This window comes from Geotrypetes seraphini, chromosome 12 (assembly GCF_902459505.1).
Source record: "Geotrypetes seraphini chromosome 12, aGeoSer1.1, whole genome shotgun sequence".
Taxonomy (NCBI): Eukaryota; Metazoa; Chordata; class Amphibia; order Gymnophiona; family Dermophiidae; genus Geotrypetes; species Geotrypetes seraphini.
In genome coordinates, this window is record NC_047095.1 from 69,244,448 (window position 1) to 69,267,793 (window position 23,346).

Below are 23,346 nucleotides of genomic sequence, written 5' to 3' on the forward strand. Positions count from 1 at the left end.
TAATAAACAGGTTAAACTCCTCCTCAGAACCTTTCCATATAAAGAAAACGTCATCAATAAATCTTTTCCAAATCAAAATTTTAAAAAATTCAATTTGATTCGAATTAGGTGCATTGAATAGCGCCATGGTAGTATTTCCCAGATTCATGTCTACATGTATCCACCTTCCTAAGGGATCAGCAGCAATTAATTTGAACGTAGCATTACATCTCTTATTCACCAATATAGCAACACCTGCTTTTTTCTTTACAGCTGGGGCATAAAAGCAATGTTTCACCCAGCCTCCATGAAGCTTTTGAGACTCTAAAACTGATAAGTGAGACTCCTGGATGCAACATATATCAATATTCTGTTGTTTTAAGAATAAAAGTACCCTCTTTCTTTTTAGAGTCTCAAAAGCTTCAAGGAGACTGGGTGAAACATTGCTTTTATGCCCCAGTGTAAAGAAAAAAGCAGATGTTGCTATATTGGTGAATAAGAGATGTAATGCTACGTTCAAATTAATTGCTGCTGATCCCTTAGGAAGGTGGATACATGTAGACATGAATCTGGGAAATACTACTATGGTGCTATTCAATGTATATGTACCTAATTTGAATCAAATTGAATTTTTCAAATCTCTACAACAATTATTGTTACGACTGGCTGCTTCTAATTTAGTTGTGGCAGGGGATTTTAATGCTGTTATAGATCCTTTAATGGACAAAAAAAACTAGTAGAATTATGAAATCATTAGGGTTGGATAATCTGGTTCAAAATTGTGATTTAAAAGATATATGGCGAATATTTCATTTTAATGATCGGGAATTTTCGTTCTGCTCCCATGTCCACAAATCATTTTCAAGAATAGATTATATATTTATTTCAAATGCATTAGTTCAGCAAGTAACACAAGCCTCCATTGTTCCAATTATTTTATCTGATCATGGTGGGGGTGTGGATTAAAATAAGTGATCAGGAGGTTAGAAGATCTGTGTGGAGATTTGATAATGCTTTGCTTGTAGAACCTAATTTTATTGAGAAAATTCAGTTAAAAATAAGATTACTTTCAAATAAATAATACGGAAGATATCTCAGTGGAGATGTTATGGGATGCTTTTAAGGCAACCATAAGAGGCCAAATTATTTCTTTTTCGGCGTATACTAAAAAACAAATTAAATATCAATTTTCTAGGTTAGAACAAGAAATTAAGATATTGGAATCAAAATTAAAGGATAAATGGGAATATTCTATTTTACAAGATCTTTTGAAAGCTAAAGGGAAATATAATGAGATTTCTTCTAAAATGATAAGGAAAGATTTATTTTCTCAACAAGCATTGTATTATGCAAATTCAAATAAGGCGGGAAGATTACTGGCAAATTATTTAAAAGCAAAAAAACGAAAAACAAATGTAGTGGCGATAAAAGATGAAAATGGATTGATTCTATTTTAAAACAATTTTTACAATTTTATAAAGATCTGTATTCTTCTGAGCCTTATTTAATAATAATAATAATAATAACAGCTTATATACCGCAATACCATGAAGTTCTATGTGGTTTACAAAGATTAAGCAAAGGCACAAATTGATTGACTTTAAGAGGGGAGGAAGAAAGAGGGTTAATAGGACAGGAAATCCATTTTTGAGGAGAGAGTGATCAATAGAACAAGTTAATCGCTATAGAGGGGAGAGAGAAGAGAGGATCAGTTGTCTAGATACTTTAGGAACAGGTGTGTTTTCAGACGTTTCCTAAATTCCTCATAAGTAGTTAAAGAAAAAGATGGATTGGAATTTTTAAATTTAATCAAGTGGCCGAAAGTTCCTGAGCATATAAAAGAAAGTTTAGAAAAGCCAATATCAATTAAGGAATTGCAAGCAGCATTGAAGTCCCTTAGAGTTGGATCCGCTCCAGGTGGAGATGGTTTTACAGTAGAGTTTTATAAATCATTCCAAATTACTCTATTACCATATTTACTAAATTTATATCAGAATCAACTAACTAATGGTTGTATTACAGGTACCATGGCGGAATCATTAACTATAGTCTTGCCAAAGCCAAATAAAGATCCCACTCTGGTTTCAAATTACAGGCCTATTTCTTTAATTAATGTTGATGGAAAACTTTTAGCTAAAACTTTAGCAATACGTTTGGGTAAAGCTCTCCCTTTTATTATTGGAATGCACCAAACTGGATTTGTTGCTCAAAGACATTCTTCTAATAACACTAGGCTTGTCTTGCATATGTTGAATTTATCAAAAGCCTTAAATGATCTGGCTTTTTCTGTATCCCTTGATGCAGAGAAGGCCTTTGATCGTGTTGAATGGACCTTCATGTATCAAGCGTTGGAATGGTTTGGTATTGGTTCAGGATTTATACAAATGGTTCAAACATTGTATATTAATAATAATTTCTCAGATGGCTTTAGGTTTCAGATGGGGGTTAGACAAGGCTGTTCTTTATCTCCTCTGCTTTTTGATATTGTATTGGAACCCCTGTTACTAGCTATTCAGCAAGCAGATGAGATTCAGGGTATTCTTCGTAGAGATCGGGAATATAAGGTCTTGGCTTACGCAGATGATATATTGCTCTATTTGAGAAATCCTGAGACAACCATTCCTTGCTTACTTGAAATGATTGAGAAATTTGGAAAATTTTCAGGTTACAAGATAAATTGGAGTAAAACAGAAATTTTTCCACTCAATGTCCATTGTACAAAAGGTTTGTTTGATTCATTTCCCTTTCTATGGAGGGAAAATGGAATAAAATATTTAGGCATTTGGATTAAAAATACAATGGAAGAAACAATAAAAATAAATGAAAAATCGTTATTACAGAAGGTCACAGAAATGTGTGAGCAATGGAATCCTTTACATCTTTCATGGTGGGGGAGAGTCCAAACTATTAAGATGATGATCTTGCCTGTGGTTTGTTATCAGATGGGTATGTTGCCGGTTTATTTTCAAAGGTCCTTTTATAAAAAATTAAATACTATTCTCATAAAATTTATTTGGCTGGGTAAAACTCCTAGAGTAGCCTTGGTATCTTTACAAAGGCCAATTTCAGAGGGAGGGGTAAATTTTCCCAATTTTTATAGGTATCATCAAGCTTATATTTTGCGCCAGGGTATGTATTGGGTCCTCCCAGAGCTCATGGAAAAACTCCCAGATTGGTTGTGGCTTGAATGGCTCCTGGAGGGAGCTGAGACAGAGGAGACAGCAGTGATAATCCACGTTGGAACCAACAACGTCAGCAGAGGGAACTACAACAGGACTACACTGACCGAGCAGTTTAAGATCCTGGGGAGGAAACTGAAGCTGAGGACAAGGAAGATAGCCTTCTCAGAGATCCTGCCAGTACCGAGGGTGGATGCAAGGAGGCAGACCGAGCTGCAAGCAATAAACGGTTGGCTGAGGAGATGGTGCGATGAGGAGGGTTTCCACTTTGTACAGAACTGGACAACCTTCCTGGGGAAAAGCAAGCTCTACAGGAGAGACGGACTGCACCTGAGCACGGCTAGGACGAGGATGCTGGCATGCAACATCCAGAACGGCATAGACATGGCTTTAAACTGAGGACAAGGGGAAAGCCGATAGTTGATCCGACATCAACACATGGGACTAGAGCAGGGGTGCCCACACTTTTTGGGCTTGCGAGCTACTTTTAAAATGACCAAGTCAAAATGATCTACCAACAATAAAATTTAAAAAAAACACAACGCACACTGTACGCATAGAAAATGTTAATTATCATTCCTATTCCAGGGTTTTTCAAAGAGGTCAAAGCAGATGACTCTATGCACTATCACCTCAGTAAGAACCATACAAAAATAGACAAATATACCCCCCTCCCTTTTTACTAAACCACGATAGCAGTTTTTAGAGCGCAGGGAGCTGCGCTGAATGCCCAGCGCTGCTCTCGACACTCATAGGCTCCCTGCGCTAAAAAACTCTATTGCGGTTTAGTAAAAGGGGACCTTAGTGTAAAATATAGACAGCAGATATAAATTGAGACACATTTCGATCACTAAATTTAAAATAAAATCATTTTTCCTACCTTGTCTGGTGATTTCATGAGTCTCTGGTTGCACTTTCTTCTTCTGACTGTGCATCCAGTCTTTCTTCCCTTCTTTCAGCCTGTATGCTTCCTCTCCTCCACACCTCATTCCCTCCCCCAACTTTTCCTTCCTCTCTCCCTGCCCTTTCTTTCTCTCTGCCTCCCTTTCCTTTTTTTCTGTTTCTCTTCTTTCCTTCTGTCTCCCTGCCTGCCCTTTTTCTTTCTTTCTCCCTGCCCTCCCCCAAGACACTGCAACTGCCATCGGGGACCCAAACTGCCATCGGGGACCAGGACCCAAACCGCCACCAATAACAGGCCCGAAAGCCGACGCCAATAACACGCCCAAAAGCCGACGCCGCCCCAACCTCTCCCTGCTTCGGCCGACCAGCATCGCGAGGAACTGTTGGGGGAAATGCTGCCGGGTCCTGCCTTCGCGGAAACAGAAAGTAGGCAGGACCCGGCAGCAAGAAGAGGAAATGCTTCACTGACCTGTCTCCCGCCTTAGCCCGTAGCGAACGCTTGCTTCAGGGCTCTCAACATGTGCGTGCAGGCTTCCCTTCTCCCCCCCCCCCCCCGGACATAACTTCCGGTTTCGGAGGGAAGAGAAGAGAAGCCTGCACGCACACGTTAGAGCCCGGAGCATAAGTTCGCTAGGGGCTGAAATCTCCAAGCCGGTTTTTTTTGGGTTTTTTTTAATGTTCAGCAGCGGCAGATGACAGCTGGGCGGACCGCCCAGCTAAAAGGCCCTAGGGAGAGCACTGGAGAGGAAGGCTGATCGGCCCGTAGATCAGGACGGCAACACGAGTGCGATCGACTCGAGTTGCCTTCCTGAGCTACTGGTCGATCGCGATCGACGCGTTGGGCACCCCTGGACTAGAGTATCAAACAAGGATACTGAACCGGGAAAAGGAGATAGAGGACTCGAGACGGAGTGGACATTTTTTTTTTAAAAACCCAAAGACGCGATGCAAGGGCCCAAGGAACTAATGAAACTAAGGAGTGCAAAAAGGAGGAAACAGCTGGAGCCAGAGGGATGTCCAAAAATGGGGAAGCATGCTGAGGACGAGATAGACGCACCACAGGAGGGGGATGAGGACGAAACAGACACACCGCAGGAGGAGGATGGACGGAATGAGGCTCGGGGACTGGCAGCCCATGAAGGGGTCGGCAGGAGCACCAAACCACGAGGAAAACAAACAGAGAAAGTAAATAAAAGGGACTTAAATTGCCTATACACTAATGCTAGGAGCCTAAGAACCAAAATGGGGGAGCTAGAAGTTATAGCCAGTAAGGAGGACCTAGACATAATTGGATGTGGTCCTACCAGGGTACAAACTCTATAGGAGGGACAGGGTGGAGGAACAGCGCTATATATAAAGGACTCCATTCCTTCAACCAGGATGGAAACAACAGTAAGGGCGGACAGCTTGGAATCACTATGGGTAAAGCTGACAGGAGGAAATGGAGCAGACATAAAATTGGGACTGTACTATCGCCCACCAGGACAACTGGAGGCAACGACCAGGACCTGGAGGCTGAATTGAGGCAGGTATGTAAAAGCGGAAGTGTGGTAGTGATGGGGGATTTCAACTACCCTGGGATAGACTGGAGCATTGGACACTCAAATTGCACAAGAGAAACAAAGTTTCTGGAGGCAGTGAGGGACTGTTTCATGGAGCAGCTGGTCATGGAACCAACAAGAGGAGATGCCACCCTTGACCTAATCCTCAACGGGCTAGGGGGACCCGCAAAGGAGGTGGTAGTACTAGAGCCACTAGGAAACAGCGATCACAACATGATCCAGTGCAAGCTAGAAATGGGAACATCAAAAGTGAAAAGAACTACAACAACAGCACTCAATTTTAGAAAAGGAAATTACGAGGCCATGAGGAAAATGATGGGAAAGAAACTCAGCAACAGCTCAGGGAAGATGGCGACCGTAGAGGAAGCCTGGGCCCTATTCAAGGGCACGGTGCACGAAGCACAAAACCTGTATGTCCTCAGGTTTAGGAAAGGGTGCAAAAAAAATCAAACCAAAAATCCGGCGTGGATAACAAATGCAGTGAGAAAGGCGATAAGTGACAAGAAAGCATCATTTAGAAAATGGAAAAAGGACCAAACTAAGGACAACTAGAAGGAGCACAAAAGGCACCAAAAGGACTGTCACCGAGTGGTTAGGAAAGCAAAAAGAGAATATGAGAAGAGACTGGCGGGGGAAGCAAAAAACTTCAAACCATTCTTCAGATATGTGAAGGGGAAACAACCAGCCAGGGAGGAAGTGGGACCTTTGGACGATGGAGACAGGAAGGGAGTGGTTAAGGAGGAAAAAGAGATAGCTGACAGGTTAAACAAGTTCTTCTCGTCAGTCTTCACAAGAGAGGACACATCCAATATCCCAGAACCCGAGGAGAACATAAACGGAGACCATGATGAAAAGCTGGTCCAACTAGAAGTAAGCAAAGAGGATGTTCTCAGACAGATAGACAGGCTGAAGAGCGACAAATCACCAGGTCCGGACGGCATCCACCCAAGGGTATTAAAGGAACTGAGAAACGAAATAGCGGAAACACTACGCCAAATTTGTAACCTATCCTTGAAAACTGGGGAGATCCCAGAGGACTGGAAAATAGCCAATGTCATGCCCATCTTTAAGAAGGGATCAAAAGGTGTCCCGGGAAACTACAGGCCGGTGAGCTTGACCTCGGTTCTGGGAAAAATGATGGAAGCACTGGTCAAGGACACAATCTACGAACACATAGAAAACAATGGACAACTGAAGGCGAGCCAGCACGGCTTCTGCAAGGGAAGGTCATGCCTCACGAACTTACTGTATTTCTTTGAGGGAATAAACAGCCAGGTGGATAAAGGGGAATCCATAGACATAATTTACCTTGACTTCCAAAAGGCCTTCGACAAGGTACCTCACAAAAGACTGCTTAGGAAGCTGTGGAGCCACGGGGTGCAGGGGGATGTCCACCGATGGATCAAACACTGGCTGGCAGGCAGGAAACAGAGGGTTGGAGTAAAGGGCCATTACTCAGACTGGCAATGGGTCACGAGCGGAGTTCCACAGGGGTCAGTGCTGGGACCACTCCTGTTCAATATATTTATCAACGACCTGGAGACGGGGACGAAATGTGAGGTTATTAAATTTGCTGATGACACCAAACTCTGCAGCAGAGTTAGAAACACAGAAGACTGCGAAGACCTGCAAAGAGACCTAACGAGACTGGAAGAGTGGGCAAAAAAGTGGCAGATGAGTTTTAACATAGAGAAATGCAAGGTCATGCATGTAGGGAAAAAGAACCCGATGTTCAGCTACAAAATGGGAGGATCACTGGTAGGGGTGAGCAACCTTGAAAGAGACCTGGGGGTGATGGTGGACACAACATTGAAAGCATCAGCACAATGTGCGACAGCCTCAAAGAAAGAGAACAGAATGTTGGGTATCATTAAAAATGTTGGGTATCACGACCAGGACGAAGGAAGTCATCATACCGCTATATCGTGCAATGGTGCGCCCACATCTGGAGTACTGTGTCCAGCACTGGTTGCAGTACCTCAAGAAGGACATGGCAGTACTTGAGGGGGTCCAGAGGAGAGCAACTAAACTGGTAAATGATATGGAAAACTTTCATACGCTGACAGGTTGAAAATGCTGGGGCTGTTCTCCCTGGAAAAGCGGAGACTTAGAGGAGACATGATAGAAACCTTCAAAATCCTGAGGGGCATAGAGAAGGTGGACAGGGACAGATTCTTCAGACTGTGGGGAACCACAAGTACAAGGGGGTCACTCGGAGAAATTGAGAGGGGACAGGTTTAGAACAAATGCGAGGAAGTTCTTTTTTACCCAGAGGGTGGTGGACACATGGAACGCGCTTCCGGAGGTTGTGATAGGCCAGAGCACACTACAGGGTTTCAAGGAAGGTTTAGATAGGTTCCTAAAGGATGAGTTGATTGAGGGTTACAGATAGATGTAGAGGTAGGTTACAGAAATGGTCAGGAACCATTTCACAGGTCACAGACCTGATGGGCCGCCACGGGAGCGGACCGCTGGGCTAAATGGACCTCTGGTCTGACCCAGTGGTGGCAACTTCTTATGTTCTTATGAATGGTCACTTTGGCCAAGCAGTTTTATAAAATTTATTCTCTTACTGGCCAACACTCCCTCCATCCCATTATAGTAAGCTAGGCAGTCCCACATGTGAGAATATGCTGCCTGCTTGTCCTGGGAGAAAGCACAGTTATCCAGGGACAGCAGGCAGATATTCTCACAACTCGCCCACCTCCCCTGGTTGGCTTCTTAGCTTGGTTATGGAACTGAGGTATCGCGAGCCTGCGTCGGTCCATCCAGGTAAGTCAAGGCAACAAAGAAGTTCTTCCTGAAAGTCTTCCTCTCCCCTATACCTCATGAAGCACAGTAGGATAGCATGGCTACTCACGTCAGTAGACTCATCAAGTTGAATTGAGAAATATCTCGATTTCTTTATCCCCTCTACAATTTGCATTTCAATATCCGTGGCCATATCAACAATTTTCTGAATTGTGGTGTCCGACATAGGTATAGCCCAGTGGTCTCAAACTCGCGGCCTGGGGACCACATGCAGCCCTCCAGGTACTATTTTGAGGCCCTCGGTATGTTTATCATAATCACAAAACAGTTTCTTGATCATATGTCTTTTTAGCTATAAATTATAATATTATTATTAAGACTTAGCCAAAAGGAAAGATTTATAAACTATAAAGAGTTTTACCTCAAGCAAAATTGTCATTTCTTTAATAAGACATTCACTATTTTTTCTGAGGCCCTCCAAGTACCCACAAATCCAAAATGTGGCCCTGCAAAGGGTTTGAGTTTGAGACCACTGGTATAGCCTGTAGCTTTTTAGTGGCTTGAGGTCCCAAAATCTCTTGTACGACATCTAAGAGGCAGGGTGCAGTGATTTGTCAGTAGTTGTCATCATTTCATTACACTTTTCTGCTTTGTCATTTGATCACGTAATCTTTCAAAAAAAGTCCAGTGGCTTATCAATAAAATCTTTATGCTTCAAATGCAAATGACGAGCAAGTTTGGAAGGTTTCAATGCATCATTTGACAGAATTTCGGAACACACTACACACAAAGGCCCTGGCGATAGTTCACTGCCAGGTGCTAATATGAAACCAAGCTTTAAATACTCCTTATTGTAATATCTAACATTTTCCTTTTTGGGTTTTTTGGGTTGGTATTGCACATTCCGAAGTATCAACAGATTTCTTTTTCTTCATTTGTTCTGAACTTGTACTTGGCACATTTTCAGAAGTATCACTACTTTTCTCTTGACTATTGTCTTTGCCTCTATTAAAAAGGTTAAAAGGTTTTGCTGTTTGGTTTTCTTTATTTCCATTTTGCTTTCCCACCCAAACGTAGACCTAAATAAATAATATATGTGTTATTAAAAGTACACTACCCACATCCTGTGTCAATTACTGCAGCAAAGCATTGTTTTAACTCCTGCAGACCTCATGGTTCCTGCTCACCCCAAGTATCCTCATCTTACTCCCCTCTCGGCAGCATATCTGCTTCTCCCTCCCTCTCAGTCCAGTAGCAGCTCTCCCTTTATTTTCCTTTGTCCAGCAGCTTCCCACCCTGCAACAGTGGCTTCCTTCCCTCCACGCAGCTCTCAGTACTTGCCTGCAGCAGCAGCACCAGTAGTCACTGCAGTGATTCAGTTAGGCAGCCTTGGGTCCTTTGATGTGTCACGCCTGCGTCTGAGGAAAGATCTCTATTTTATATATGAACATTTATGAAAAGTACACAATAAGCAAAAATATTTGATAGAAGCTTTAACAATTTCAAATAGCACTAATTTCAAATTGGGCCCTGGGTCTCTGGCCCAGAAATATCTAAGAAAAAGGACAATTTTAATTAAATGATTGATTTTTATGGAGCATGTAGGGTTGGGCAGACTGATTGGACCATTCAGGTCTTTTATCTGCCGTCATTTACTATTTTACATAGTAGATGACAGCAGATAAAAGACCCGAATGGTCCATTCAGTCTGCCCAACCTGATTCAATTTAAATTTTTTCTTCTTAGCTATTTCTGGGCAAGAATCCAAAGCTCTACCCGGTACTGTGCTTGGGTTCCAACTGCCGAAATCTCCGTTAAAACCTACTCCAGCCCATCTACACCTTCCTAGCCATTGAAGCCCTCCCCAGCCCATCCTCAACCAAACGGCCATATACAGACACAGATCGTGCAAGTCTGCCCAGTACTGGCCTTAGTTCTTCAATATTTACTATTATTTTCTGATTCTAGATCCTCTGTGTTCATCCCACGCTTCTTTGAACTCTCACCGTTTTCCTCTCCGCCACCTCTGTCGGGAGCGCATTCCAGGCATCCACCACCCTCTCCGTAAAGTAGAATTTCCTAACTCTACCACCCCTCAACCTCAAATTAAGTCCTCTGGTTTGACCATTTTCCTTTCTCTGGAAAAGATTTTGTTCTACACTAATTTAAGTTCCTTGTACCTCTAAAAGGAAAGGGGCTGCCCCTATGAAGTGCACAAAAGTAATCTTGACCCACCAGAATACAATGAAAACAGCTTCAGGATCAAACAAAAAAAGGTAGCACTATAAGCCTTATTTTCTATTGCACGGTCCAATTTCATTTAATTAAGAGGGAAAGACCCTAATCTGAATGGAAACACATTTTTGCTTATTACTAACTAAAGAATATATATTACTAAAAAAGAAACCCCAACCAACACTTATTCTTCTAGCATTTTTCGGGACTACCTGAGTAGCTTTCAGGAGCTAAACAGTCCCCCAACCTCACTCAAACATGCAACATAAATAATACACCAACCCACATTTCAAGTTTAATTAATTTTAATATACCGACCATCGACGTGCACCTGGCCGGTTTACAATACTAAAAATGAAAGGTTAAAATAAATTTTTGTAGGGGGGGGGAATGTGAGCATTAAATAGACAAATTACAACATAAATAATACACCAACCCAATTTCTGCCTTTTGATAGGGTCAGAATTAAGATGTTGGCACCTATAAACAGGGCTAGGCAACGAAGACCATACATAAACCACTGTCCTGACCTAAACCAACAAAATGGACTCCATTCACCCTATTCCTGCCTTTTCAAATGCTGTTGCCTGCAGTTTTTTAAAGTAGAAATCAATGAGCAGAAAATAGCAACTGAACTACACTAAAGTGTTAACTTAAAAAAAAGTTGTACAACAACCACTGAGAGAGAAAAATAATAGCCAAATACTTACTCCACTTACAGCCAACGGCCCACAAGAACTCCCCCGTGGAAACTAGACTCCTTCTCCCAGAGCATGGAAAACATCACAACTCCCACTCCTGTCTCCTCATTGGCTCCTTCTCCTTCCAGCCCATCCAATACCATAAAAAACTCCCACTCCTGTCTTCTCATTGGTTGATCCGCGGTCTCACAACCAATCAGCAACTAAAAAACGCTGATCCACAGTCCCATAACCAATCTCTCTCTCGCCCCAAACCCTCCAGGGGAAAAGGAATATTTTGGATTTCGCCGGCCCTGTGCAGACCGGCAAGAAATTTTGATGGCGCTCTGTTTCACTTGATCTTGCTGGCCCTGTGCAGACCGGCAAGAAATTTTGGTGGCGTTCTGTTTCATTTGCCAGTCCTGCGCAGGCCAGCAGGAAATTTTTGCAGACCAGCACCGGTCCGCAGACCGGCGGTTGAAGAACTGTGTACTAATGCACTTTTTGGTTGGTGACTGAGCACTTTATGATCCATTCTGTATTAATCTGACTCCATCTTGTTTTCTGTCTTTCTGTGTGTCTCTTCCTGGTGTAAACCATACTGAAATTTTCCCGCTTAAAAAAAGCCCGGGATTCTAGTGTTCTTTGTCTGGATTGTCATGAAACCTCATGGCCCAAGTGAAAACAGATGTGCCTGGCATTCCAATGCTGGGTATAGAAGAAAAGCTTTCTTGTATTAAATATAAATGAAATATGTCGTATGGATTTATGAATGTTTGGGCCCCGAATGTGTATGAGAATATGTTTGATTATGTGTGTGAATTTTGGTTGTGTCTTTACATATGAAATATGCATATAAATTACTATAAAATTTAGGTTTTGAAAATTCCAGAGAAAACATCTGGAAATAGTTAAGTTAAAGCCAGGGACACTGTTACCATGGAACCCCCTAAAGCAGTGATTCCCAACCCTGTCCTGGAGGAACACCAGGCCAATCGGGTTTTCAGGCTAGCCCTAATGAATATGCATGAGAGAGATTTGCATATGATGGAAGTGATAGGCATGCAAATTTGCTTCATGCATATTCATTAGGGCTAGCCTGAAAACCCAATTGGCCTGGTGTTCCTCCAGGACAGGGTTGGGAACCACTGCCCTAAAGGCCCAGTATAGGAATTCTCATTAAGGGGAGCTCAAAACCCAAGGCTGTCAGTGTTTCATGTAAAAGGGTCAGAGAACTGTTTTGATTTAAACTTTTAAAGAATACGGGGAGATGAAGTTTTCTGTGGGTATATTATAATGTTTTATGCATATTCAGAAATTGATGTAAACAAAAATATGATTTTTAAAACTTTTCTTTGAGCTTGTAACTATGTAAAAGGAATTTTCTCTGTTGGCTGATTGGTTGACAGGTGTGATGTCATGCATCGTAAAAGTATATAAGTGAACCTGGTGGCAGGAGTTTTTGGGGGGCCATGTATGCTTCAGGAGAGGTGCAAATTTCACGCCTGACGGGAGTCCCCCATTGCACCAATGCCTAACAAAAGATGTTCCTGATAAAACTAATAAAAAAATAACTGATTGGAAAATATTTGTGCAAGGGCCATTATTCCCGGGAAACTAAGGGCAGGGTTTGGTAAGTTCCCTGCTCATCACTCCGACCACTCTGGTCGACTTTGCTCACCAACAGGTTTACCAGGGGTTAGGCAATAACCAGCATTCATCCAGACCCCTAGACCTGCTCCGCTTCTGCCTTGTCACACCCAAAGCCCGCTCCATCCCCACCTCCAATCCTGCCCCACCCCTGATGCCTTCTCTCATCAGACAGGACATCCACACAGGTGCAGATGCAACGTAATGACGTCACACAAACGCATGATATTATTGCATCGTATGCACAGATGCCCTCCTACACAAAGGAAAACTTTTCAAAATCCGGACAAAGTGCCAGATTTTGAAAAGCCGTCAGGACCCCTGGACACATCCCCAAAAGGAGGATATGTCCGGGGAAATCCGGACATCTGGTAACCCTACGGGAGTGCTTCTCTCTCTCTCCCCTTTCCACTCCTCTCCTGTTGTTTCTGCCTTTCCCTTCCTATCCAGCATTCTCCTTTCCATAATGCTTCCCCAGCCCTTCCTCCCTCCAAGCTACTTCTCCCTCCCTCCATGCTGTTTCTCCAACCCCCTCCCTCCCTCCCTTCATTCTGTTTCTCCAGCCCCCTCCCTCCCTCTCTTCCCCCTCTATGATGTTTCTCCAGACCCTCTCCTCCCCTCCCTCCCTCCCCCTATGCTTCTCTATAGCTCCCAACTCCCCCACCTGCCTCTCCCCCAGCCTGGCCTCTGTAATTAATCTTCGGGCAGCTGGCAGCAGCAACAAGGTAAGCCTAATGCCACTGGCCTGCCCCAGAAGCTGCCTCTCTGGAAGTCTCACCTACACAGGAATAGGAAGTCGCTGCAGAAAGGCAACTTCCAGGACAGGCTCGCAGCAGCAGGCCTGTGTTGCTGCTGAAGGGCGTGCGACATCATTACATCACATCGTGCATGCGCGGAGCTCCTCCAGATATGGCCCTGAGCTTGAAAACACAAACAAACTTCTGCTTTTCAAGAATCCGTCCTGACAGCCAGACAGTCCTCTGAAAAGAGGACATTTCAGGGCAAATCCAGCCATCTGGTAACCCTAGGTACAACCCTACTCTTTGACAGAGGGCTAATGTTTTTAGGTTTCTGCTGTGCTTATCTTGATGCCTTTAGACATGAAGGTTCAGCTCCCTCCCTCTTTTGTTCTGCGAGGCCCCTCCAAAAGATGTCTTTATTTCTCCTCTCTCTCAGAATGGCGACGATACCTTTAATAAAGGCAAGCTCATGAATATTGGCTTCCTGGAGGCGCTGAAGGAGGAGCCCTATGACTGCTTCATATTCAGTGACATTGACTTGGTTCCCATGGATGACAGGAACCTCTACCGTTGCTATAACCAGCCGCGGCACTACATCACCGCTATGGACAAATTTGGCTTCAGGTGAGGTGGGGCAGAGGCCATTTTAAACTGCAGCTGCCAGTATGGGGCAAGAATGGTCCAGAGATGGAGATGAAACAGCAGAAAACAAGAAGGAAAAGTGGCTAGTGGTTTCTGGAAAGAGGATATGAAGCCTTTACTAAGAAATTCTGTGCTTGTGTCATGTGTAGATGCACTACGGGAAGCTCTGGACCTGTTACTGATTGGACTTTCCTAAGGTTACCAGAGTTCCATATTTCCCCGGACATGCCCTCCTTATCCAGGGGTCCAGACAGCTTTTCAAAACCCGGCACTTTGTCCTGGTTTTGAAAAGCCTCCTCAAATCGCGTCGGGCAGGGAAGAAGTGCACGCATGCGTGGACTTCCTGCCCAACAAGAGCAGTCAGTGGGGGCAGGGCTAGGGCGGAACGAGGGTGTTACAGGGTGGGAATGGGCATAACTGATCGGGCCTGGGGGCGGGTCTAGGGTCCAGATTTTCCAATTGAAAAATCTGGCAACCCTAGACTTTCTTTCTCTAAATAAGCCTCAGAGTGTTAGAGCGGGGTTTCTCAACCCAGTCCTTGAGTCACACCTAGTCCTATAAGGGTTTCGGGATATCCAGAATGAATATGCAATAACCAGTTAAGTGCAGCTGAAAATTAGCAATGTAACCATTTCTGGCCAGTAAATCATGTTGCATATCGACCCCTCTGTGTTTGACTTTCATTATAATATAATTGGATGGTTGGAGGGGCATCCTGTTATGGTTATAGAGTTCCAAATGGTCAGGGGTTAATCAGATGGTATAGTACAGTGTTTCTCGACTTGGTCCTGGAGTACCCCCTTGACAGTTGGGTTTTCAGGATATTCACAATGAATATGTATTAACTTGATTTGCATATATTGCCTCCCATTATATGAAGGCCTTCCTAAAACATCATCTCCTCCTGCTTCTAGTCCCGTGGGACATTTTAGGAAGGCCTCTCCTACTTTTGAAGGAAGGGGAGGCTTCTGCCGTGCCACTGTGGCCAGGGGTAGGTGAAGTTGTAGGTGGGGCTGGGTGGAGAAGATGGGGTGGGGTGGAGGAGGCCCTAAATCTCCTGCATAAGAGGTCAGCCCCCTTAGCAGCACAGCTGTTGGAAACAGGATACTGGGCTTGATGGACCTTTGGTCTGTCCTGGTATAGCAGTGCTTATGTTATGTTATGTAACACTGCAGAGACCATTCACAAAAGTCACACAGAAGCTTAACTTGTGCTTCCAAAGCAGTTTGGATTTATCTTTAGGTCAGAGAGAAAGAAGTCCACCTCCACCTCCACGTCCACAGAGACTACGGGAAGTCCACACTATTACATATAATAGCAGATATGTTGCAGCAATGGCAGAGATCCTTCATTTCAGAAACAGAGAGATAATTCTAGATGAATTCTGGTCCTTTGGATATAATTATTGGGTTTAATTCCAGTCCAGAAGATAAATTGTCAGGACTTAGAATGGTTTCTTTGTCAGAGAAATCCACTTCCAGCACCAAAATCCTTACCAAGTGCCAAATTGACAGTTTGTTCCTGGACAGGAGTACACCCAGTTGGGTTCGGTTGCATTCCCTTCCCACGCCCCCCCAGGGGGGTCATGGAATGGGCCCAGACTAGGAGACAAAAAGTCTCCATGGTGTAACTAGGCCTCATTAGGCTGCTGCTAGATTCTCTCAGACCTGCTGGGTCTGGCTTGTCCTGACAGGATCTGATTCATTCGATATACAGTACGTCAGACATTGGTAGAGTTCTCAGACCAGCAGGAGCATCCAGACTGAGATGGCAGCGGTTCTACGAGGACTAAGATTTATAATATCTGCATTAAATTCAAATTTAGAACCTAGGCCACTGAGGCACTTATGTAGCAAATGCACACATAAAAATTCAGCTGGGTGTCTTATGTGGGTCCATATCAGCACTGGCAGCATTCTTATCCTGAATTAGGCCTGAGTATTTAATTCCAGTGCCCAGAGATGGCTCGACAATGAATATCTGGAGCTAATTCTGCTCGTAGTGGTCAGTGTTTAAAAAAACTCTGACTGCCGTGGGCGGAATAATGATCATATGATTATCTAATATAATAAAACGCTAGATGCGCATGCGCACTCAGATCTGCGTGATATGAAATCCCTGATCTGTGAGATGTATGTCCGTGGCTTTGCAGACGTGTGCATGCGTGAGTCCCCAGCCTTACTGCTTCCCAGCCGCATTGCTTGCCAGCCGCAACTGTTGCACTCCCTGCTCTCCAGATCGCGGTGTACAGACCGGTAGGGCATTGGGAGCTAGGGAGAAAGCAAGGACTCAGTCTTCGTCGTCGTCTTCGCCCCTCCCCCCCATCCCTGTTGAGCCTCCCACCCGATTTTCTCTTCTCGCGGTCTGGCCGGCTACCTTAGTCCCTTGCCGCCACCCCCTTCCCGCGGTCGACAAACCTCTTGGCTCGAGCAGCAGCCGCAGCACTGTAAACACGTTGCTTTGCGGCCTCTACTGCCTTGATTTGCTCTTCCGTGTCCCTGATGACATCATCAGATACGCGGCAGAGCAAATCGGGGCAATAGAGGCCGCAAAACAGCGTGTTTACAGTGCTGCGGCCGCTGCTCGAGCCAAGAGGTTTGTCGACCACGGGAAGGGAAGGGGGTGGCGGCAGCGGCAAGGGACTAGGGGAGCTGGCCAGACCGCGAGAAGAGAAAATCGGGTGGGCCACGAAGAGACAGGGAGGAACTGGAGCTGGAGAGGGAAAGGGGCCTACTTTGGGGAAGGGCTGTGCTTGGAGGCAGACAGCTTTGCTTGGGGGGGAGACAGAAGGGGGGCCATGGAGACACAGTCAGGGAGAACTGGAGGGGCAAATGGAAAGGGGTCTGCTTTGGGGGAGGGGTGTGCTGGGAGGTAGATAGCTTTGCTTGGGGGGGGAGACAAAATAGGGGGCCACGGAGAGACAGTCAGGGAGGAATTGGAGGGGTAGAGGGAAAGGGGTCTGCTTTGGGGGGGAGGGTTGTGCTGGGAGGCAGACAGCTTTGCTTGGGAGGGGAGACAGAAGGGGGGCCACGGAGACACTGTCAGGGAGGAATTGGAGGGGTAGAGGGAAAGGGGGCTGCTTCGGGGGGAGGGGTGTGCTGGGAGGCAGATCATTTTGCTTAGGGGGAAAGACAGAAGGGGGGGCTACGGAGAGACAGTTAGGGAGGAACTGGAGGGGGAGAGGGAAAGGGGGCTGCTTTCTAGCACCCGTTAATGTAACGGGCTTAAAGACTAGTTTATTAAATATTTCGGCAAATCTTCTTGATCTCTGTTTTCTATCCCATATAATTTCTATTTGTGCCATATTTAGTATGCATTTTACTGTATAATCTTTTACTTGTACTTTGAGCTTAAGGTTGAGGTGGTATATAAGCTTGAATTGTTCTTGTAAATATTATTGTGCCCTGTCTTTGAGCCTGTTGTTTCCAGATTTATGACAGGCTTTCAGAGCAGCCTGCATGTGAACTGCCATGTCTCTGGGGTTAGTATTCTCTTATGACCCAGTTCCAGTCCACTCCCCTTAGCAGACAGTTGGTCTGGCGAAACGCGTCAGAACCCGGAGGATTTGGAATTCTCATTGATATAAGTGCTGTCATACAACTGTCAGTAATGAAATGTGAATTCTAACGATTATGGCCAGAAAGAGTGATAGTTAAGTGCAGTGACTGAAAGAAAAAGGCACAGCTTTCAGGGTGTTACCCCGCCTGTGATCCTTTTTACGAGGCAAGCTTTGGGGAGGGGGGTGCCGGCAGGAGGGACTGGGCATCCCTCCTACCGCATTCGTTCGGTGGGGGACTGGTGGCCGCTAAACTTATCACAGCAGGGAGATCCCTTGCCACAATAAGCTTAGCGGCTGCGTCTATAATAACCTGATTCTCTAACCGGCATCTGTAACATGGACGTCAGTTAGAGAATTGGGTTTACCTTAGGCGGCCTTAGGCCTGATTCTATATAGGATGCCCGTCGGTTTCTGAGACCGGGCATCCTATACAGAATCTGGGCCTAAATTTATAAATTTTAGGAGCCCACTGAAATGTGCTTTAAAGAAGCAGAGCTCTAAGACAACATATCTGGGAATATTCCTGACATCTTCTTTAATCTTTAAGGATTACGGAACAGGGCTGGGAATCGGACCTTCTTTCAAGGTTCTAATCCCAGTTCTCTTACTAGCACTCTCTGTGTCCTTTAGAGAATGGCATCATGTCCTGCAGCTCAGTTTCCTTGTGTCTACATAAGTAAATGAGTCTTAATATGTCACAGTGAATTACCAGCTTGACCTAACTAACTCTGTGAATCCTATAGGCTTATATCAGCAGAACCATGTGGAATTCCAGGCAACCAAGACCTATGTGGAAGACCTTATTGCTTTCGTGCAGCCCTGACCCTTGTGTGTTTGATGTAGAGTGTGATGAGTGATTTTGTGACATTATCTTTGTCATTTTGTCCATTGTAGGCTTCCGTATGTAAATTACTTTGGTGGAGTAACCGGCTTGAGCAAAGCTCAGTTCTTAAAGATCAATGGCTTCTCGAATGAATTCTGGGGCTGGGGAGGAGAAGATGATGACTTTTACAGTAGGTAGGTGATAAAATGGTAAGGTGCAATGTTTGGGGCGGGGCAAAGATGATAATCTTTTGCAGATGGGTGACACAGATAATACGGTCCAGAAGTACAACGTGGTTTTGAGTAAGGCCAATAAAAGCCAGGTGATAAGGTGCAAGGATACAGAGCTGGGGATGTGGAAGGGCAGGGTGGGGAACAAGATAATATCAAGAAAAAAGAGGGGAGTGATGAGGTGACAGAGTCAAGGATTCAGCGATAGAGGAAGGGGTAGAGGTGGGGGAGGGCAGGAAAAGACATGATACCAAGTGCCAGAGTTGAGTGAAGAGATGATAAAGAGTCCAGGATAAGGAGAGGGGTGGGAAGACAAGATAATACCATGTTGGTTGATGCAGATGGTAAGTTTCAAGATACAGAGGGATGAAGACCCTTCATCTGCAGAACTTCCAGTCAGTTGATTCGATGGGGTGTAACAAACAGCATCATCTGATATGACAATTGTCTTTATGAAGTGAACCACAATCAACAAGGAAGAAATGTCTGTAATATATATTATATTACTAACAGAATAGATACAGCATTGAGTATACAAAAGAAAGCAAAAGTTAAAATGTATCTGCTTCCAATCAAATAAGTTAAGTCCTAATATATTAGCTGAATTATGTCTGACAACCTAAAGAAATTATAGCTACAGTGGCATATGATGTAAAAGTATGTCAAAATATAGCAAGGAATCTGACCTAAGTAAAAGAATGGCAATGTTATAAATTTAAACATATTAACACATAGGTTATATTGAAACATATTAAAGTGAAGATGATAAAAAACTAAAAATTAAAATAAAATGTACAGGGAAGTCTATGAATTTATGGGAGAATTGTCCTTCCCATGGAGTTCTAGCAAAATCATGGGTATAATTTTTGCTTGGCTCATAATATACGTCACTAAGAAAACCAAACAGGATAATACATATTGCTTAAAGCTAGACAAACAATATTTCTAACAAGAAGTGAACAGCATATACCGGTAATGGGTTAACAGTATAGTGTATGTCTCTCTATTGAAACACTCAAAAATCTTAGCTTGGGAGGGTTATTTTTCATCTGCGACATAGGAAATGAAATGAAATGAAAAGCAGAAGTTACTTTCACTTTGATATATGGCACAATGTTAATTAATATTACTATTTGGGAAAGGAAAGGGCCATGGGAACTCCATGGAATGTATTCCAGTTATTATAGAGACATGAATAATGAAAAAACAAAAAGAAAATAGCTGCAGACAATCTCAAGGTAAAGAAATATAGTACTAAACACAAAGACATATCAACCAGTAAGTAGCTATGTGTGTGTGTAACAGGATAAAGAGGAAATAACTCATATCTTAAACTCTGATCAAAGACAAAGAAAAAGGACTTCTAAAAGAGACTGTTGTGGTGAGTAGGGGGAAAATAATTTTTCTTTATATTGGTAATTATATTGAGCACTCATAAATGGAAATCCACTCGTATTTCCAAAAACACTGAATTTGACGTATGGCATAATAAAAAAAGATGACTTACTGTAACATGAAGGACTATAGTTCTGAAAAATAAACAGACATTAATTGCTAGCAAGTATTAGGGGGCACCCCTCTGTTTAAACTAATCAAGTTAAAGTGCACTGTATTAAAAAATATATAGTTGTAAAAAGGATGTAAGACCAAGTACTTTGTGGGAGACTACAGGTTTCTCCTAACTCTAGAAAACAAATAGTCATTAGTAACGGGGAAAAAAAGAATCCCGGACCTTTAAAGACAAAGGGTTTTTATTTTTACATTGCCAGTTATCATACTCAATGCCTGGCAGTTATCTTAGTTAGATGCAATCATGGCATATATTCTCATTTTACAATCACTGTGCAAACAGTTAACACAAATTCTTCTTATCCACATGCGCTATCTTTTTCTGACCTTCAGTAATCTGCTTACATCTTCCCTTTATTGCCATTCCTATGTGATACTTTCTATTGACTTCCGGTGCGTGTTCAAATCACGTTGGGGTCACAACTGAAGACTACCTGTTATGGCTTTCACCATTGAACTCATGACACTCAATATGCTGGTATAAGTATAATATATATATTTTATTAATAAACAATAACAGGTTACAAGAACAAGCCTTTCAGCATATGGAGCCGACAGATAATATACATCAAGTGCTTGAGTATAGCTGGGTGTCTGTCTTAAAAACAGGTCTAAAAGAACTTTCCTTATATATATTTTTGACAGCCTGAGACCACGTTGGTACATAGTACATTTTTAGTTTCTATTGGTTACTTACTATCATCATTTCACTTATCAGTTTATTAATTGGTCAACATTTTTACTTTTCTTGAGTCATACTGTGCGTAACACCCTGTTCACTAAAAATGCTACCTATTCCTGACATATGCCATTTTAATATCAAGGTAATCAATTTTTCCAGTAAGCCTGCCCATTCCGGGACTTTTCTCGTAAGAACATAAGAAGTGCCTCTGCTGGGTCATAGTATAATAGTTAATTTTATATTCTCCAGGGAAATATCTAACGTGCCCAAATGTAACTTGTGAATTGACAGTCTCAACAAGATGGCATAAAAGGCGCATTCTAACTAATAATTCCAACCTATCAGTTCAGACCTCTCGCTTGGCAATGATCCCACTTGTAGTATGAAAAGAACCAAGACTTCAGTAAGTGTCACGACTGCGATCTGACATCTTCATATTTTGCACAGCATAGGAGGAAATGTCTTTCTCTTTCTGCAGTGTCTGGTGTTTCCAGCTTAGTTTCTTTTTCTAATCTGTGGGTTTTCTTCTCCTTCCCATATCTTGCCAACTCTCTCAGGGTAACCTTGACTGGAATGAAAGTGGCTCGGCCTCACATTCAAATTGGGAAGTATCGGATGATCAAACATGCACGGGACAAACACAATGAGGACAACCCTCAAAGGTGAGTTTCTGCCCCATCCTGCCTGTAAACACATGTACGGATGCCTGACAGGGATTTGTTGGAAGCTTTTCAAAACCTGGACAAAGTGCTGGGTTTTGCAAAGCCGTCTGGACCCCTAGACATATTCTCAAAAGGAGGACATATCTGGGAAATCCGGATGTCTGCTAACCCTAATCAGGTGGCCCACGGTAACAGTGGCTTACCTGCATTGGTTGCCACAAGGAAAGGAGCACCCCCGTGTGCGTGGAGCAGTCACAGGGCTGTGGTCTGGTATGTGCTGCTGTCATTTCTGCCGGTCACCTGCCCCAGAATAGGAAGTTGATATCAGAGGGAGCAGAGGCCAGTGGAGCCAACAGCTGTGCACACCAGACTGCAGCACCGTGGGTTCTCCCTGCACCTCCTTGGTACACACTGCAAGTTAGGGACGATTTTCCAAATCTCAGACTGGCATGCAAGACATGTTAAAGGTGTATATTTGTTTGTGCAGATAAGGGCGGAGCCGTAGTTGTCCAAACCAAGGCCCAGTATCTAGCTCAGATTCAGTCCCATATTTATAACAATGCATGGTATACTAAACTTGATTCTGATCCCTCTCCTGGTCTACAATCTACCATTATGAATGTTGTTCAAGCTACCCTCACAAAAGGGGAAACTAAATTTCTCACTCAAGTCCCCAGCCATACTCCAACTTTTTACATTGTTCCAAAAATACATAAAACACTTGAAAACCCTCCGGGGAAACCAATTGTGTCCCTATGGGGTACTGTATTGGAACCTCTCTCAAAAATAGTGGATCATTTTCTTAAACCTGAAGTGGCTAAGGCCAAATCCTTTGTTTTGGACACTACACATTTTTTGAACCGTATTAAATCGGTTTGTGTACCCCTGGATAGCGCTGTGGGCCTGTGACTAATGAATACTGAGCTGGCGTGGTCCCCACTGACTTAGGGAACCCTTCAGGTTTAAAGTCTGTTGTCTGTTGCCCGCAATAGGGCTGCAGGTGAGTATTCCCTTTCCTTCTGAAAGAATAAGGACTCAGACAACAAAGCAGGTTTCCAGTTTTTATTCTGGCCAAAAGCCAGATTGTGGTTAAAGCTCACAACTATCTTGCAATGCAAAAATACTTCAAAATAATTTCCAGAAAAAAACAAGAAGCACAAAAGAACAATAGTCAGTAAACACAGGCTCTCAGTAAAAGTCAAAATAATAGAAAGTTCAATTGCTGGTTCCTCTTCACCAGGACAGCCTTGTGTACAGGTTAATTAAGTAACTTGTAAGTCCCACAGAAAAAGGTTTCAAAATGGAGTTCTTCCCCAAGCAGCATAAGTAAATGTCACAAACAGTTTTGCATTCATTATGCCCTGAATTCTCCCATAGACCTCAGAGCAGGATTACTATCCCCAGAGCTCAGAGCACTTCAGTAAGAACTGTGCTGGTCTAAACAAGCAGCCTTTCTTCAGCTGTTGCCAAGCCAACCACTTTGCAGCTGGTTCAGCTCAGAAC

At 43.5% G+C, this 23,346-nt stretch overlaps 1 protein-coding gene across 2 annotated transcripts in view; it reads left to right on the plus strand.

Annotated features, from left to right (window-relative positions):
* Positions 1-23,346, plus strand: part of B4GALT2 (beta-1,4-galactosyltransferase 2) — a 175,233-nt gene that overhangs the window by 143,641 nt on the left and 8,246 nt on the right. For both annotated transcript variants that reach the window (XM_033916639.1, XM_033916638.1), the window contains 3 exons: positions 14,113-14,300; positions 18,772-18,894; positions 21,739-21,843. In XM_033916639.1, the coding sequence (XP_033772530.1) occupies positions 14,113-14,300; positions 18,772-18,894; positions 21,739-21,843 (416 nt within the window). The remainder of the gene's footprint in view (positions 1-14,112; positions 14,301-18,771; positions 18,895-21,738; positions 21,844-23,346) is intronic.